At 41.6% G+C, this 14,988-nt stretch overlaps 1 protein-coding gene across 3 annotated transcripts in view; it reads right to left on the bottom strand.

Annotated features, from left to right (window-relative positions):
- lrrk2 (leucine-rich repeat kinase 2) overlaps positions 1-14,988 on the bottom strand; it is a 157,843-nt gene that overhangs the window by 109,932 nt on the left and 32,923 nt on the right. For all 3 annotated transcript variants that reach the window (XM_080207288.1, XM_080207289.1, XM_080207290.1), the window contains 7 exons: positions 13,810-13,944; positions 13,325-13,456; positions 13,107-13,226; positions 11,741-11,850; positions 7,286-7,365; positions 6,435-6,541; positions 6,220-6,349 (listed from right to left, as the gene is read on the bottom strand). In XM_080207288.1, the coding sequence (XP_080063414.1) occupies positions 6,220-6,349; positions 6,435-6,541; positions 7,286-7,365; positions 11,741-11,850; positions 13,107-13,226; positions 13,325-13,456; positions 13,810-13,944 (814 nt within the window). The remainder of the gene's footprint in view (positions 1-6,219; positions 6,350-6,434; positions 6,542-7,285; positions 7,366-11,740; positions 11,851-13,106; positions 13,227-13,324; positions 13,457-13,809; positions 13,945-14,988) is intronic.

Here is a 14,988-nt window from a genome sequence, read left to right as displayed (position 1 = left end):
ATGAGAATCACTACTGGTCATCACTAGTCAGAGGCAATAAGTATCACTCATCACCAGTTGTGCCCGATGGTTGAAAGATCCCGGGAGCTGGGAGAATTGGGCATTGAATGGGCTAAATATATTTAAATGTTACTTTAAAGAGGCTAAATGGCCTCACACCCATTCTGGGGTGCAATCCAGTTTGCACCAGAAGAAAGGGACCAAGATGAATGCAAACTGTTCAGTATTGGGCGCAAAACCTATTGTTAGGCCTAGGACCAGTCTGATCTGCACCAAGCATGGTGAGGCCTGAAAATCGCCTCCAGTACCTTTAAGTAGCCAAATTTAAACTTTCAACTGAAAGATGAAAAGATACAAAAAGAGTTCACGTTTTAAAAAAAGCACTATCGACTGGGCAACCTATAATTTCAGACCACTACTTCTTATCTTTGAACACAACCAAAAAATCCACTTCACTAAAGTAGTAATTCAATTTTCTCAGACATAGTCCAAAGTAATTCATTGCTTCCAGGGGTTTATTTTCATTTATTTTGTTTCACAGCACAGTAACTTTTAACTCTAAAACTGCCTTTCATAGCGAGGGTTTTCCTGGAAATTCACTCTCTCGTGCAAGCTAAGCAAATCTTCTTGTAACAAAGTGTCACGAATTTCATCTTCTCAATCAAAGCAAGATTTCCAATCCACATTCCTGTGTAGTGGATTGGTATTTGGAAGCAGTGGTATAATCAGGCAATATCAGCATGGATTTACAAAAGGGAAATCACGCTTGACAATCTATTGAAATTTTTTGAGGATGTAATCAGTAGAGCTGATCAAGGAGAACCAGTGGATGTAGTTTAGACTTTCAGAAAGCCTTCGACAAGATCTCACATAAAACAGACCATTATGTAAAGTTAAAGCACACGGGATTGCAGCTAATGGGCCCCATTTTACCATTTTGATTCTACGTGCTGGGCGGACTTGAAAATGGAAGTGTTTCAGATCCAACTTTGAGACCTGTTCTAAGGCGCCACCATCACCACTCTCACAAAAATATCAGCGAGTCCGAATCGCACTGCAGAAGCCTGTAGGCGGGGCTTAACGCACCCAAAACTTTGCAGCTCCAGTTGGTGCCTCCAACTGCACATGCGCAGAAATAAATGATACAATACTGCTCCCCTACCACATCTCTCCCTCCTGGAAAATGCTTTCCCCTGGCTCCCACAGACATTGCCCCACTCCCACAACATTACTGACCCCATTATACCCCCACCCAGACTGAACAAGGGCCCCTCCCCCCTTGATCTCAGGCAGAGTGACAGCAAACTCCCCTTCCCTCCACTGATCTCAGGCAGAGTGGCAGCAGACCCCACTTCCTCCACCCTCCCCCCCCACTGAACTCAAGAGTGGCATCGGGCCCAACTGCCATCACACCTCCTCTCCCCCACCACCATCGATCTCAAGCACAGAGCCATCGGACACTACTAACTGCAGCACCCAAATCAGACTTTGATGGAGCATGTCTGTTAGATGCCAATTCTGGATGGGTGAACGCAGTGGTAAAAGAGGTAAGTGCCAGTAAAGTTGGGTGTACAGCCCATTAAGTATACTGAAATGCATGCAAATGCATTTAAATGGCCATCATGCCTGTTCAGGTCCCGATCGTGGCCATTTTCAGGCCTTGGGAACTGGCATGGAGGCAGGTGCAGATCGCTCTACTCACCTCATGCCCAACTTGATAAAGTTTTCATGCCCAGAAATGGTAAAATCGAGTCCTTTGGGCCCGATTTTACTATTTTGATTCTAAGTGCTGGGTGGATTTGAAACTGGGAGTGTTTCAGATCCAACCTTTAGACCCATTCTGAGGTGCCCCCGTATACACTCTGCCTGCAAAAATATCAGCGAGTCCGAATCGCAAGGCACAAGCCTGTGGTGGGGCTTCAAAGGCCTGAAACCCTGCCATTCCAATCGGCACCTCCAACTGCACCGTTGCTGGCACGGTATCTATTGTGGCCATTTTCGGGCCTTGGTAAAGAGGGAACCAGCGTAGAAATGGGCCTGGATTGTGCTGCTTGTCTCACACCCAACTTTACCAAGTTTTCGTGCCCGAAACGGGGCGCAATGCAACGTAAAATTGGGCCCAATGCTTTGAGCCGGATAGAAAGCTAGTTAACAGACAAGAAACGAAGAGTTGGCATAAATGGGTCTTTTTCTGATTGGCAGTCAGTGACCAGAAGAGTTCCGCTGGGATTTGTGCTAGGACCGAACGGCCCACATTATATACGAATGTTTTGGAAGCGGGAACTGAATGTACCATCTCCAAATTTGCAGATGATGCAAAGTTCGATGGGAGGGTGAGCTGTGAGGAGGATGCAGAAATGATTCAGCGTGATTAGGACAGGCTGAGTGTGTGGGCATGTGCAAGGCCAATGCAGTATAATGTGGATAAATGTGATGTTATCTACTTTGGTAGCAATAATAGGAAGACAGATTATTACTTGAATGGGTGTAAACTGAGAAAGATGGATACTCAACAACAACTTGGAGTCCTCATGAATCAGTTATTGAAAGTAAGGGTGCGGGTACAGCAGTCAGTAAATAAAAAGGCAAATGGGACGTTGGCCTTCATAGATAGAGGATTTGCGTATAGAGATCGGGATGTTTTGCAGCAGTTGTATAGGGCATTGGTGAGGCCACACCTGGAGTACTGTGTGCAGTTTTGATGTTCTTATGTCTGGAAAGACGTCCTTGCTATAGAGAGTAATCAGCAAAGCTTTAGCGGGCTGATTCCTGGGGTGGCTGGTCTGTCATATGAGGAGAAACGGAGTCGGTTAGAATTATATTCAGTGGATTTAGAAGAATGAGAAAGGATCTATAGAAATTTTTAAAAATCTAATAGGGTCAAGCAGGGTAGATTCAGAAAGAATGGTCCTAATGGTGGGATAGTCCAGAACTCAGAATCATAGAAAGTCAACAGTGCAGGGGGAGGCCATTCGGCCCACTGAGTCTGCACCGACAACAATCCCACACCAGACCCTATCCCCACAGCCCCACAGATTTACCGCGCTGATCCCTCTAACCTGCAGTTCCTGGAACACTATGGGCAATCTAACATGGCCAATCAACCTAACCCTCACATCTTTGGACTGTGGGAGGAAACCACGCAGACACAGGGAGAACGTGCAGACTCCACACAGACAGTGATCCAAGCTGGGAATTGAACCCAGGAGCTGTGAGGTAGCAGTGCTAACTACTGTGTCACCGTGCCACCCTGCGGATCATAGGGTCATGGTTTGAGGATAAAGGGTAAACCCTTTGGAACTGAGGTGAAAAGAAATTTCTTCATCCTGAGTGTAGTTAATGTATAGAATTCACTATCACAGAATGTAGTTGAGACCAAAACATTGTGCAACTTCAAGAAGAAGTTAGATATAGCTCTTGGGGCTAAAGGGACCAAGGGATATGGGAGGAAGAAGGGATCAGGATACTGAATTTGATGATCAGCCATGATCAAAATGAATAGCGGAGCAGGCTTGAAGAGCTGAATGGCTTACTCCTGCTTCTACTTTCTGTGTTTTTAAGAATTATGGGGAAATTAAGCCTCTAGCTGCTCTCTCTCTCCCTGCAGATAACCTATGTGTAAAAAGTTTGCAGAGATATCTTAGAAATCCTTCTCCATCTACTTAGCAACATGAATCATATGGGCCTTGTAGTCCATGTGGAAATACTAATTAGCTATTCTTTAGACTCCAATTCTACCGTGATTAGGAATTAGATTGATAGTTTAAAGTATAACCATTTACAACCTAACATTCTTAACACGTTCCTGCTACTCTTAAGATTAGCAATCTAACTAACCACTGTAAACTCAGAGCTGCTGCCATCGTCTCCAGGTATGAACTTCTTCGCAGAAAAACAACATTACTTCCATCTTCCACAACTCCCAAACCCGAGCATGTTGTTAGGTAAATTTCAGAAGAAATCACATGACTCCTTCAATTTATCCTAAAAACACAGTCCCAAAACAGATCAATCTTGTAAAACGTCATATTTGTAAAGCAAGTTCTGATGAAAGATCATCGACCTGAAATGTTACCTCTGCTTCTCATCACAGATGCTGCCTGTCATAGAGCCAAAGCGGTTTACAGCATGGAAACAGAACGTTCAGCCCAACTTGTCCACGCCACCCATTTTTTTAAAACTCTAAGCTAGTCCCAATTGCCCGCATTTGGCCTATATCCCCCAAACCCATCTGACTCGTGTAACTGTCTAAATGCTTTTTAAAAGACAAAATTGTACCCGCCTCTTCTACCACCTCTGGCAGCTTGCTCCACACACTCACCACCTTATGTGTGAAAAAAATTGCCCCTGTTTTGTATCTCTTCCTTCTCACCTTAAAACTATGCCCTCTGGTTTTAGACTCCCCTATCTTTGGAAAAAGACATTGGCTATCGAGCTGATCTATGCCCCTCTATTTTATAGACCTCATTAAGATCATCCCTCAGCCTTCTATGCTGCAGAGAAAAAAGTCCCAGTCTATCCAGCCTCTCGTTATAACTTAAACCAAGTCCCAATAGGATCCTAGTAAATCTTTTCTGCACTCTTTCCTGTTTAATAATATCCTTTCTACAATAGGGTGACCAGAAGTGTAAACAATGTTCCAAGTTTGGCCTTACCAATGTCCTGTACAACTTCAACAAGACGTCCCAACTCCTGTATTCAATGTTCTGACCAATGAAACCAAGCATACCAGTTTCATTAGTCTTCTTCACCACTCTGTCCACCTGTGACTCCACTTTCAAGGAGCTATGAACCTACACCCCTAGATCTCTTTGTTCTGTAACTCCCCAGTGCCCTACCTTTAACTGAATAAGTCTTGCCCTGGTTCAATCTACCAAAATGCATCACCTCGCATTTATCTAAATTAAACTCCATCTGCCATTCATCAGCCCACTGGCCCAATCAATCAAGATCCCATTGCAATCTGAGATAATCTTCTTCACTGTCCACTATGCCACCAATCTTGGTGTCATCTGCAAATTTATTTATTGTGCCACCTATATTCTTACATAAATCATTAATATAAATGACAAACAACAGTGTCCTAATGAGTATTTCCAGAATTTTCTGCTTCAGATAAAAAAATTGTGCGGAGGGTGTGGAGAGTCTGCAGAAGGATCTAGATAGGCTGGGCGAATGGGCCAGGAAATGGCAAATGGAATTTAGTGTTGGCAACTGTGAGGTGGTCCACTTTGGTAGGAAGAATGGTAGGAAGGACTATTACTTACGGGGTGAAAAACTGCAGCAGGCGACGGTGCAGAAGGACCTCGGGGTCCTTGTGCATGAGTCGCAAAAACCCAGCTTGCAGGTGCAGCAGGTGGTCAGGAAGACGAATGGGATGCTGGCCTTCATAGCAAGGGGGATTGAATATAAAAGTAGGGAGGTCTTGCTGCAGCTGTATAGGGCATTGGTGAGGCCGCAGCTGGGGTACTGTGTGCAGTTTTGGGCGCCGCACCTGCGCAAAGATATTTTGGCCTTGGAGGGAGTGCAGAGGAGGTTTACTAGGCTGATACCGGAGTTGAGGGGGTTGAGCTATGAGGAGAGGCTGAATAAACTGGGCTTGTACTCGGAGTTTAGAAGAATGAGGGGAGATCTCATTGAGACGTATAAGATGATGAATGGGATGGATAGGATAGAGGTGGAGAGACTCTTCCCGCTCAAAAAAGACAGTAGGACTAGGGGGCACAGCCTCAAGATAAAGGGGGGGGCGGTTTAGAACGGAGTTGAGGAGGAACTTCTTCATTCAAAGGGTGGTGAATCTCTGGAATTCTCTGCCCGTTGAAGTGGTGGAGGCTGCCTCGCTAAATATTTTTAAGACGCGGGTTGATGGGTTTTTGATAAGAGAGGGGATTAAGGGTTATGGGGAGAGGGCGGGAAGGTGGAACTGAGCCACGACAGATCAGCCATGATCTTACTGAATGGCGGGGCAGGCTCGAAGGGCTAGGTGGCCTACTCCTGCTTCTATTTCTTATGTTCTTATGTTCTTAAAACAGATACCAGCTCTTGTTGACATCCCCGTGGCCAGCTTCAAAATAGCACTCAAAAGACCAGTCACTATTTAGCAACATTGGTATGCTGCACAGGTAAATATGTACTGTAATGTCAACTATAGAAAAGGAGAAAACAGCTCTTAAAAAGTATTTTGCTCAATGGAAAAAACAATCAATGGTAAATATTTACCTTCCCGGAAAGAGATTATTAAGGAACTTGCAAGCACTTTCTAGGACATCACAAGAGTCACAATGTTTTTTCATTAGGTCTAGAATGTTGATATGTATCCCTTTTGCTAACAGAAGTTTTCTTACTTGTACTGTTAAACAAAAGAAAACAAAACACTTAGAAAAAAAACTGGTTGGTTTGATATTTTACTGGCTGTTTCTTAATTTAGAACTCACTGCTTTGGTCTGCCAACGTTGCCAGTGCATTTGCTGCTGCTCGAAACACTTCTTTTGAATTGGAATGTAATAACATGGCTGCCATCACCAATCTGTGAACTGGGTAGCTGTAAGACAATAAGATGTTACTATCATGCATCTCAATCAGAATACAAGTAATAAGAAATAAACTGGGAGGTGTATTGGTATTGTCACTGGGTTCGGAATCCAAAGACCCTGGATTTGAATCCTGTGAACCAGGGTTCAAACCTCATCAGAACATACTGTCAAATTTGAATTTGATCATTAAAATAAAAAAACTACATTTCAAAGTCTAATGATAACCTTTGTCCATTGTCGTGAATGGCGAGGAATTCCAAGGTGAGTGTCTCACCTCTGATTTCCCTGAAAGCCTGTCCACCAGCTACAATGCACAAGTCAGCAGTGTGATGGAATATTCTCCTCTAGCCTGGATGAGTGTCAAGTAACTTGACACTGCAGGAACTCATTCAGGCTCCTTAGACAGACCTTTCCAAACCCACAACTACTACCATCTAGAAGAATACAGGCAGCAAAAGCATGGGAACACCACCATCTGCAAGTTCCTTTCCAAGCCACACGCCACCCTTACTTCACTGTTGCTGGGTCAAAATTCCAGAACTTGCTCCCTAACAGTATTGTGGGTGCACCTACACCACATGGACTGCAATGGTTCAGGTAGGCAACTCACCACCATCTTCTCTAGGGCAATTAGGGATGGGAAATAAATACTGGCCCACATCCCATAAATGAATATAAAAAAGAAACACTGAAGTTACAGAAACACCGAAGTAACAGCTAAACATATCTTAAAAGAAAATAGATGTCAATACCATGCATCTTCATCTCCAAACTTTGTATGAAGGTCATGTTGATGAAGAAGTAGACTGTGCAGTGCCCAACAAGCTGCTTCCTGAAAAAGAAGTATTGCATAAAAATGATCACATCTGTGCTGATCTTTGTTCTGTATGTTTTGTAAACCAGTATTTTGCACTTTCAACTAGTCACAACTTGAATTTCCTTTCTCTCCAACAAAAAAAAATCAGTATTTTTTTCTCCCTCTTTGATTCACCCATTTTAGATAATGCCCCCTTTAATCTATTCTTTGAAAATTAGAACTTTGCCAATCCAATGCAAAATCATTGCATATCAGTTTCTACACTGTGCTACGAGGAAAAACTAAGTTACAAGTTGGAAAAACAAACACCTTTGTTGTGCAATAACATATAAGCCTCGGAACAGAAGTTTACATAAAATAAATTTTTCACTCACAGCTGCAACAGGTTGGGGAGCCTATTTATGAGTAATTTTTTGAAAATGAGCTCATTTCAAATCTATGGGGTGGAATGCGCACTGGCCCCAAACCATTAGCCTGCAGTTTACTGGCCAGCTTAATCGCTGGCCAGCCTAGGAATCCAGCAATGCTGCCCCCCCTCAACCCTCCCACGCCCTGACTATGCTCCCTCCCCCGTCCATTCACAGGCCAACCTAAACCCTCCTTACCTCCCAGACAGCCCGATCCCCAACCCCCTCCCTCCCCCTGGACGCAGACACCCCCATCCCCAGCTAACCGCCTGACCTACCGCCGCAACCCTCCCCCCACCCCCCCACCCCAATTGCTGGCCTCCCTCCTACCCGGCTGGATCCCAGCACAGTGTGGCAGCAGGACCCCCCACCTCCACTGATTGCCCCCATCAGGCTCTTCCCCCTGGCACTGCCCCATGGGCAGTGCCAGACAGCACAAGCTGGCACTGTCGGGGCACCACCCAACCCCCTGGGGGGCCTCCGGTTGCCCCTCCTACACTCCAGTGGGGTTGTCCCGCTAGTTCTCCAAAAGTGGGAACTCATCTGAATTCCCACTGGAGTGAAATACTCCTGGGAGGCTAGCAGGCCTGGAAAATTCAGTCCCAGGCCCACTAATCATATTAAAATAATATTGAAATAAGGATGTAAAGTACTTATTTGGTGCTCCCTGCCAGTTTCCAATGCAAATCAGATGGTGCCAGACACCCGGAGCTGGGAGATGCAGGTGCGGTGGGAACGCATGCATGAATCCCACGCATGCCCAGGCGCAAGATTCTCCCACCACGCTGCGCTAGAAAATTAGCGCAGCAAGGTGTCAGAATCGCCCTCATGATCTGTGAAATTTACATTTTAATGCTTAAACACATTCATTGAAGTCATAGTTGCAGATTGCACCAGTTTAGCACAACTAATATTGGTTTGAGCAATGTAATTGCTTGAAATTGCCTGTAACAGTGTAACTGTTTGGAAGTAATGAGCAAACATTCATAATTGCAAATGATAGTGAAGCAAGGATTTCCAATCAAAACACAGAATCGGCTCCAGAATCTCCATGAGCAAGGCAGTATTGTGAATGTATATATTGCATATAAGGGAAAGACAACTTTAATAAGATCCAAATTCCTAAAATATATCACACAAAGTCATCTTTGGGAAACAGAGAAGAATTTGTTTTATTTACGGATGCATACTAAAGTACACACTTATGAAGAAGCTTAAAATTTAAGAATGAATAATCAATTTTTTTTATCATATACCCCAATTTCCATAATCATAAAATAATATATCCCATCTAATAGGCCCACACAACAAAATCACAAATATTCTTTCCTATACATTTTTGTATCCTATGAAATAGTTTGAGCAAACTAAAACCAAGTTTCAGGTGGGCAGGGGTGAGAGTTGTTATCAAGGCAGGCCCAGAGACATCGGTGGGGAGGCCAGCAATTGACCTGGCAGTGATCGGGGGGCCAGCTGTGCGGGGCTAATGCGCATGTGCCGATCTCAATGTTGATAGTTCAGCGCATGCACAGTGGTCCACTTCATGCAATGTTGCTGGCCTCTTTAAAAGAAATCGGCCCTGTCCATTGATTGGTCACGTGATTCAAGCTACTGTACTCCACAGTGCAGAATGTGAAAGATTTATTTTGAAAAAAACTGCACAAATTCGACACTTAGAATTTTTTTCAGAGAATCGCTCCCTATATGTTTCAGAATATAACATTTAGTTTCAGGATTATGGATCAACTATAATCAATTATAGATTGGAAATGCAAGGTAAGTGGACATCTTCTTGAGAAACTGGTAAAAACTCTGATGTAAATGCAACTCAAACAAGCCTAGATTTGTTACACTTAAAAGAAGAGTTTGTTCATCTGCAAGGTCAAAAGTAGTTAAACAATGACTGACCCATTTCTAAGCTTATAGTGGACAAGGGAGAAAGGGTTCCAAAAACTCCATTAGTAATGTGGATTATTCTTACCGCTTATAGGATCAAAAGGTAGCCTTGAAGGCAAAATAATTTGTTGCATTTCTGTCTGAATTATCCCAAAGCATAGCATATTGCCATAGAGATAGTGATTCAGGATAGTGCCATGTCCAAGTCTTCCTTAGACAGCAGCTTTCAAACTCATGACCACCACTATTAAGATGGACAAGGGTAGTAGTTACAAGTGAATACCAGCAGCTGAAAATTCCTCTTCAAGCCACTCACAATCCTAACTTGGAAATATTTAACAGAGGTTTCACTGGTACTGGATCAAAAACCTGAAACTCCCTTTCAAATGGCACTATTAGTTTATCTACAACACATGGACTGATGCGGGTCAAGAAAGCAACTCTCCACCACCTTCCCAAGGGCAATTAGGAATGGGTAATAAAAACTAGTCCAGCCAGCAAAGCCACATCCCTTGATTGAATGCAAAAAAGTTTATTTTGTTTCATTCATTTGTGTATGTGTGTTGGCTGACAGAAGCAAGCAGGATGTAGAGATGCTGGCATTGGACTGGGGTAAACACAGTAAGAAGTCTCATAACACCAGGTTAAAGTCCAACCAGATTATTTGATAGTAACCCCGTAAGCTTTCGGAAATGCTGTTCCTTCGTCAGGGTATTCTGTAAAGTGTGTGTGACTTTATATGCCCTTCTCTGATCGGAATCTTCCACACACCTGACAAAGGAACAGCGTTTCCGAAAGCTTGTGGGATTACTATCAAATAAACTGGTTGGACTTTAACCTGGTGTTGTGAGACTTCTTACTGTAGAAGCAAGCAGGTCAGTTTATAAACAAATATAGGAAGTTATACTTTTGGCCTAGATGTAGACTGCAGCTCAAGGAGTTGTATTTTCTTTGATTCTTCCACATTAGTTCTGTTAGGCTTGCACTTCTAGCAGAGAAAATACTAACTTCATTGTTCACCATATGGAATGTAGGTGGTGGGAGGTTCTAATTCAATGTAGATTTTAAGAGGGAAAAGTAGCTGGAAAATTTGCTCCAGCATGCAGCTAGTGAAGAAATCCTGAGTGGTCCTCAGACAGTCTTGTGGCAGAAAATGGTCAGAAGAGTTAACTTGGAAAACTGTGGAAAGGTGGTTGGGTATCTGCTGGCAACCCAAACAGAAACTTAGGCATCCATATTCATGAAGTCTGTCAAGAAAATAATGTTACAAAGCTAACGGTTTAATGGAAGGACCCCACAGAAACTTGCTTCTGAAAATAACTGGAAAAATATTGTGTAAAGGGCTAATATGAATATACAAATGAGACATCCTACCATCTTGGGAAAGTGATGTAAAATTGTATAACCATCATGATCAGGTTCTCTGTTGCAAAAACGAAGTCTCATTCCTCAGAAGACTCCAGCAATAGTCATTAATAACACCTCAAACACAGATAATTAGGGTAAATAGAGGACAATTAAACTGTATTCCAGAGGGCTGTGGCATACTCTTGTGAGCTGAATAAGCCTTCAAGACTGCTAGAAAGTATTAAGGAATTATTGGGGCAGGGCAGGTCATAGAAAGTAAAACTGAATTTTTAATACAGCTAGTTGTTAACTATACTGTTAATAGTGCTTATTTTGTTACTTTTGATATACAATAAAAGTATGTTCTTATTTAAAAACATGACATCTTGTGGCAAAGTTCCATTGGTTAACTTTTGGTTCTCCAGGTTTCTTCTTTGAAGAAGAAACTGTTTTAAGTGTTCCGGGAATATTGTAATATCACAGTATACAATATACCTTCCAATGGAGTTAGTGGAAGGCTAAAATAAAGCCAATTACCAAAGGGCAATTTCTTCAGCAGGTTTTCGATGCTTTAAGTGAATTTAAAATGTTCAAAAAAAAGCAGAAATATTTAATAATCAATATCAGCAAAACAAAACAATAACGTTGGTATACGTCCTAAAAGTTAAAACAATAAAATATTTTCAAAAACATGAATGAAAATTAAATATTTCAAGCGAGAAAATAATAATAACCCTCACCTGGACTTTTGCGTTCTCCTTGAATGATTCCAAAGCTCGACAGCACGCTTCCACCCAACAGAGATCATCTTTTCTTTCTTCAAAATCCTTATTCACAAATATTGTCTTAGCTTTGCAAAGAGACACGAAGATAGTATAATTTTACTGGATCTAAAAGAATACTATCATTGTACAAAGTATTTCATTACTTTCGAAACTGAGATTTCACTGATAAATTGTGGTACTCTGATTGCAAATACCACACATGGTAAACGAAGAAATTGTCAAAATTAACCTGACAATGTCAGGCTCTGCCAAATTGTTAGCTTTTGAGCAGCAATTTGACTGGACAGACTTGATGATGAGCGCTGAAAAAGAACAAAACAGAAATTGATGTGAATCCACACATTAATCAGAATTTTTAAGAACAAAAAGGAGTTTGACATTTCTGGGGCTGACACTTCACAGATTTTGAATTTTTCTTCCGAAATGTTAAACTTATTTTGTCCTGAATAGATGCTGCCTAACTTGCTCTGTGTTTTTACATTTCATTTTAGTACAGCTAACAGATTCAATTTTTGTCTTCCTAATTTGGATTTGACTTAAAACAGTTGTTCCATATGTTCATTTTTGTTTAAAGTTCAGATGCTTCTTCATTAGAGCTTCAACAGTGGGTGCTATGGAATTAAAATGAAGGGCTGGCAAAACTCAGCTGATCTGGCAAAGCGAAACATAACTAAAGTGGAGTTGAATGACTTTTTTGCACCTCTAAAGAACTCTTTCTCTTTTCACAGATACTGCCAGGCCTGCTAAGCCTTTTCATCACTTTCTGGATTTATTTCAGATTTCCAGTATCTGCTGTGCTGTCTTTTAAGGTGAAACCAGCTCTAGGACAGCAGAAATCCCTTCTTCCTCTTTGCTGAGGTCCCTGTAGCAGCCATTCTACTTAATTGAAGTACCAAGTTATGGCCTGGTGTCTTCAAGTGGGTAGGGTGTTGTTGGGGAAGGGGACAGGGGAGGGAGTTCTCAAAGGTTCACTTCTGGGCCAGAATTCTCCGGATGTTCATGCCGGCGGGATTCTCTGTTCCCACCAGCAGCGCACCTCTCCCATGGTTTTTCCGGTGATGTGGGGTGACAACTACAAAAAATGCAATTGATAGCGGTGGCACCAGATGATCCCTCCATCAAGAATAATGTGGCTGTGAAGCCAGAGAATTATGATTATGATTCCCATGATTGTTAGAGATTATGCATTGAAACTTCGACTAAGGTAAGACTGATGATGAACATTTGTAACATAGGAAGCTGCGCTCCACAGTTGTGAACAAAGCTTTGAATTAATTCTTACATTTTTTCAAATTGAAGTTATTTTTGGAGTGTTACTTACTTAAAAGAGCCAAACTGCTGAGAGCTGCAGCCTGTAGCGTACCATTTTGTGGATATTTTAGAACTGCATTGATGACAACCTCATGTGCTCCATTCAGTATCAAAATATTGTAAAAATTATCTGGAAAACAAAAATTAAATTCCATTTGTTAATTATCTCAGTTTCTTTTCACTACAATGCTTTTCAACATGGGTAGACTTAACTAAAACTAAACTTACCAAGTGTAAACCTCTGCAGTAAACAGCAACCAATTTCATGAATTGTCTCATTGTCAGGAAATCTCTTCATTGCACCAGTTACCAGACTGTAACATTTTTCATCTCCAGACATCAGGATTTCTACATTATTTTCTAAAAAATAAAAATCTGTGTTTAATTTTGCAAGTAGGAAAGCTAATTCTCAGCTCCTTTTCAATATTTGCTTGAACATGCACTATTAAGTAATTGATCACAGATTTGTCAAATGGTCTCAATGTCACACTTCACAGCCATGGAGTGACACATATAATTCAATAAAACTTGACAATTTTTTCTCATTTTGCCATTGTTAAGTTCATCACTGGATAGTTCAAATTAGCAGTTGTGAAACCATTAAGCAGGAATATTGTTTGCTCATCTAACCCAATAATTACAACTTAAATGATGACTCTTTAAACTATTTTATAAATGGTTTGGAAGATAATTTATTCAGCAAATCGACTTACGTGGACCAGCCAAAGGAAACAGAGCCCTCAAACCATGGAGTACCAAATCTTCATGCTCATTAAAGTTTTTTATGGCTTCTAAAATGACCCAGTGATCTTTCCCTTCTACAAATTCGATCACGTGCTCATCTGGAACTTAAGTCAAAACAAAACATTGGGTTAAGAAATCAAAGTAAATAGAGAACAAAAGCCAGGAACCTGTAAAAGATGAATGAGTTACATTTCAAAAGATTGGTGCCAGGAAGTATGAAAGACTAGGATAAAGCATTGGACAGAAGGAACAAAACGTACTGAGCAGTGGGAGAGACAAACAGCATTTGAACAAGTAGTACAGAAATAAGCGTGAAATGCAAAGGAGGCCAAGATGGGTTTAGACTGCATATGGGTAAATAGTGAGGGCATGATGAATAAGGTTGGTAAGCTACATGGACAAGTAGCCATATGACATGACGGTGTTGTGGTAATCATTGGAGCCCTGGCTCAAACAATGGAAAGAGTGGGTACTTAATATTCCTGGCTACACTGTATTCGGGAAAACAAAAAAGGAACAAAAATAAGGAGGGGATGGCAACATTAATCAAATGAAATTGTTACAACACCAGAAAGGGATGATGTACTTCAGGGTACAATGTTATTGACTGGAATGTTACCACCCTGCCCACCACGGAAATTGGAGCAGGCGAGAGCGGACAATGGAAAGGTTTGTTGACCTCAGGCAAGATTTTACAATTTTGGGGCAACCAAGGCCGTAAATCCCCACACATAATCTATTTTGTTAGAACTAAGAAACAAAAAAAAGGGTTATTATCTGCAGGACGAAGATTATAATCCATGAAGAAGTGGGAAGGATATAGAGGAGCAAATTTACCAGTAAACTGCAGAAATATGCAAGAACTATAGAATAATGAAAATGAGGTATTCAATTGTTTCAATATAGATTGGTAAAGAAAATGTGTAAAAGGACAGAGGGGAAGGAATTCTTGAAACGAATACAAGAAAAACTTTTGATCAGCACAATTCCAGCTGAACAAGGAAAGAAACAGTGCCAGCCAGTACCTGGTTTTGAGCTGTAAAGGTGTGCAAGTGCAGCATTTTTCAGTGGGGAATTGTATGGGAAACACTGATCACACCATTAGATTTATGATATCTATGGAAAAGGGCAAGGAAAAATTAAATGTC

Source organism: Carcharhinus amblyrhynchos, chromosome 19 (assembly GCF_965287045.1).
Source record: "Carcharhinus amblyrhynchos chromosome 19, sCarAmb.v2.hapA, whole genome shotgun sequence".
NCBI classification, from domain to species: Eukaryota; Metazoa; Chordata; class Chondrichthyes; order Carcharhiniformes; family Carcharhinidae; genus Carcharhinus; species Carcharhinus amblyrhynchos.
The sequence above is the reverse complement of the archived record's forward strand: the minus strand, read 5'-3'. Positions and strand labels throughout refer to the sequence as shown.